Source organism: Nesoenas mayeri, assembly GCF_963082525.1.
Source record: "Nesoenas mayeri genome assembly, chromosome: 6".
In the NCBI taxonomy this organism is placed as follows: domain Eukaryota; kingdom Metazoa; phylum Chordata; class Aves; order Columbiformes; family Columbidae; genus Nesoenas; species Nesoenas mayeri.
In genome coordinates, this window is record NC_137545.1 from 9,285,492 (window position 1) to 9,289,681 (window position 4,190).

Below are 4,190 nucleotides of genomic sequence, written 5' to 3' on the forward strand. Positions count from 1 at the left end.
AATTATTGTAAAAATGTCAAAAGCCAGCTGCTGTCTTTGCATGAGCATTCACATGTGTGAGGGGGAGATGGTGCCCAAGTGCTAGCAGTCGTTGGCCTTTTTGTACCAAAACGCCTGGGACTCCAGCCTCCCAAAGTCATCACATCGGGAAGAAAGCATGAAAAATTTTTGAGACACATAAAGACCTGTGTCTCATCTCCTGAAAACTGGCCCTTTTGTGGTCTCTGTGCTGTAAATTACTGGTGACTTTTACAGTTATGGCCCTGGACATCTGAAGCCAAGCAATAGGTTGCAACAGGTGGTGCTTATTTTTTTCTTGTGATCTGGGGTAGGTTATCCTACATGCTGGAAACATGATTTGGGCATAGCTCTCATCCAGTGGAAGAGAAAATGTTGCTGCAGTGCTTGTAATGACACTTATTTTTAATCTGTTGTTTTCATGCAAAAGCAATCTAAAAGTGTGTGAGAAACTAGAAGAAAGAGAAACAGAAGGCCCTATGCAGCAATGAATTAACACCAAAAGAGGCTGCATGTTGAACATGCAGTGAGAAAGCGATCTGTGACAATAAGTAAAATAGTAAGTGCCATGCTTTTGCTTGCAGTACTGAGAATTTAACAGCTGGTACCCAGCAGTCAGGTCATCAGGTTTTGCAACATGCTGCCTTTCAAGATCTTTGTTTTGGGTACCGCTTAATCCCACTTTACCCAAGACAGGCGGGCTGTCAGATCTGTGCAGAACAGAAGGGAGAAAGGAAAACAAAGTAAAGACATACCACATTAATTTAAAAGCATTTAAATTAGCATTTAACAAGTCAACTATTCAGCCTCTCCAGAAAATCAGCCTAATTTGTTTAGATCTTTCCAAGTGGAGCTTTTCAGAAATATTAGTTAACTAGAAACCTGACAAAAGAGGTGATATATATGAGAGCTGTTTGTATTGTTTTAAAACCTGTTTATCTATTAAAGGTGGAGGCAGCTAGAAAATAAAACATAAATATTCTCTGTACTCAAGAGAGTTGTGATCCCTGGTATATCAGGATTCATTTTTCCAGCTTATGTAGGTGATGAAAATTAATAGGACAGGAAAAAAGACTTAATTAACTTTTCCTTTAAAGTAAACTGATTGCTTTTTCCCTGCAGACTCTGTCCCTTTGATGCTTCCCTGTGAAATAAAGTGGGAATATTTTTTTAGAATTAGTTTTCTCTACTTATGCTGCACTTTTTACAGGCTGCTATGCTTCAAGGCTCATTTCCAAAAAGTGACAAAATCTAAAGGAACTTATGCTGCAAAGGAACACATTTAGAAAGGAGGTTAATTACCTTAAAATGCAAAGTTCCAAGAACTACTGAAAATGACCCTCTGCTGCTCCTTGCACTGCCAAGTAACACTAGACCTGTTGCTTTCTGTCTGAGACTGGTGGCCCTGAGATGAGCACATGGGCTATTTCCCATCTTCACCATACAGTGGACTGATGAAACAACATATTCTCGTAGAAGGAAGCACAAACTTCAATCTCACATAAATCAGGATTAAGTACAAGCCAAACAAAATAACTGTCTTTCACTTTAAAATAGAAATAGTTATACAAATAACGTAAATTGCATTTGTTCCCCTATATTTTGAAACAAATCTGAAGTTTGAGTGCACTGTATTGTGGTTCTCAGTGTTAACCTGTAATATCACTGAGAAACTCTTAGTTACCTGAACACACATATTTTAAGAAATGAGATTCTCTTTATGTTCCAAGTCAGATGTGTTTATCAGATATAAGCTAAAGACAACCTGAAAATAAAGGAAATTTCTACAGGCTTCATCAGCTTGCATTATAAAAGAACAGTTTTGCACAGAATTAAAGAAAAGTATAAAGTCTACTCCGAAAATAAACAAAATCTTTAATTTTGTTTGTAAAAGGAACCAGTCCCATGAGCTTAGTAAGTTGGTCTTTTTCTTTTTAAGAAAAAGATACATAAAAGAAAGTTAGAAGAAAAGATTGGATTTATTTTTTTTTAATTGTGCCATTATTTAGCTACTCTTTTTGAAGGTAAATTTTATGTTGTCAGAGCCATTTGAATGTGACAATTGGATGTTCAAAAGCAATTAGATGGATTCACTCCCACTGGCCACCCAAAACTTCGCTGTGATTCCTGAAAACACAACCCTTCGTTCACTCACCGCTGGTGTTCCAGGTCACCTGCTGTTGGCTCTGCAAACCGTTCTTCAGGCACTGCTCCACATAGGATTTGGGATCGCACCCGGAGACGAGGATCTCGCCCAGAAGTGCAATGTATGCAATGGCCAGCCGGAGCGTGTCGATTTTGGAGAGGCGCTTCTCATAGGGGAAGGTGGGTACATGGCACCTGAGCTCATCGAAGGCCGCGTTGATGTTGAGCATCCTCTTCCTCTCGCGGATGTTGGCGGCCTGGCGGTGGCGGGGGTGTCCGGGGGGTGGCGGGAAGCTGTCTGGTTCAGCTTCCCCTGTCACCTCCCCCAGGGCAGGGGGGCACACAGGGGATGGCCAAGGGGAGAACTGGTCTACCAGAGTGGAGCAGTCCAGTAGGAGGTTGTCCAGCTGAGCATTGGGATCTGCCTGGTCCCAGAAGAGAAATTCTGGAGTGCAGTCTTCCTGCTCAAAGCTGTAAGAAAGTTCTTCCATCCTCTGCACCAAAGCAAGCAAATGGAAATATTTACAGCTTCAGACTAAATTGGTTATCAGGAAAATGACATCCTAATTTCATTAATAACCACACCTCACCCCAAAACGTATCAGAGGTAGGGGAGACTTGGTTATGTCTTCAAAGAAGACTATCACCAAGGTTTCCCCAGTTGCAAATCCAAGTGGGAGTCATGATTTAAATACTTCATGGCTACTCAGCAGGGGAATGATCCTATTCTTCTCTGCCCAAAACTAATTAGTACACGTGCTTCTCTTTTTATTAGCTGTTGACTACAAACCAATATGAATGAAAGTAACAACAGAGAATTAATTTTCTATTTACTTTCTCCTAGAAGATAAATTGAAGCAGTTATTGAGTTCTTCCACAAGTTTAGTCTCTCCACTTGCTATTTAGAGTAGGATTTTGTTGTTATTGTTGTTGGTTTTGGTTAGGAGTGGTTGGAGGAAGAAACAAATTACAGCCCTTTATCTTTTTGGTAAAGTGTTAATAGCCTCATATTCTCCTATGGTTAGACAAACAAAACCCCATTATAATGCTGTCAGAAACATATGATTCTGTTCTCTTTGACAGCAGAAGCTAGTGGCATCTTCTGCCCTTCTAGCAAGAGAATGGTTGGGATAAAGATGTAGGATGCTGTGTTAAATTGGAACACAGTGGTACTTCATACAAAGTAAGCCAACACCACCTCATTTGGTTACTACATTTTCTGATTCACACTTAAATTACACATTTTGTGGGTGACACAGACATTCGTTGGTCTGTCTCAGACCATAGCAAGCACTGAAAAATAGCAGCAGCTGGAATTACCACAATGGGTTCAGTCCTAGAATGGTGGAGCAGGTGGGCCACATCTTGAGAAGTGTGCTGGAAACTGGGTGAGTAACAGATGTCCAGCATCACAGAGATGCTATACAAACAGGCTGGAAGGTTTTAAGCACCACTAGAACTTGAAACAAGTGCACAATATATTATAAGTGGGTGCTTTTGATTTCTACGATACTTAAGTCAATGTTTAAATTCATTTAGAAGTAGTTTAAGTGATATTTTAAGGACTTAAATGAATGGAATGGCAGCATGTTTTAAGTTAGAGAAAGCCCAAATGCTTTTCCTGAAGCATGTCATAAAGAAATTTTACCAAGACACATAATCAAATACTTGACTTCATGCACAGACTTGTCCTGCTGCTTTGTGAAGTTTCAAGAGATGTCTTCATGAGCCAGAAACAGCTTCCTGATAGGACAGTTGAAATCACAAATCTCAATAGCTTCAGGTAAAGAGCCAGAGAGCAGAAAATGACCTGCATTTTCAACTGATGTAGAAGGATGGTCAGGTCCTCCATCTAACAGTGACTTAGGATGCAGTCCATTGTACAGTAGCTTTACTCTGTGAACAGAGGGATTTATTTTAAGATAGGGCATAGGCTATTAATAACTCTTCTTAGGAACCTAGGATTTTGCCTTGCGGCAATTCTACCTGCTTGAGGAAGTTTAAGGCAATAGAAAACATGCTGCAGG

The 4,190-nt window shown here is 40.2% G+C and overlaps 1 protein-coding gene across 1 annotated transcript; it reads right to left on the reverse strand.

The window, feature by feature from the left end:
- Positions 1 to 690: 690 nt before the first annotated feature.
- On the reverse strand, positions 691 to 2,654 carry LOC308041778 (helix-loop-helix protein 13-like; the record flags this gene model as incomplete). Its single annotated transcript, XM_080346682.1, has 2 exons — positions 691 to 728; positions 2,174 to 2,654. 2 exons carry the CDS (start codon positions 2,652 to 2,654, stop codon positions 691 to 693), a joined length of 519 nt encoding a protein of 172 aa, XP_080202808.1.
- Positions 2,655 to 4,190: the final 1,536 nt, after the last annotated feature.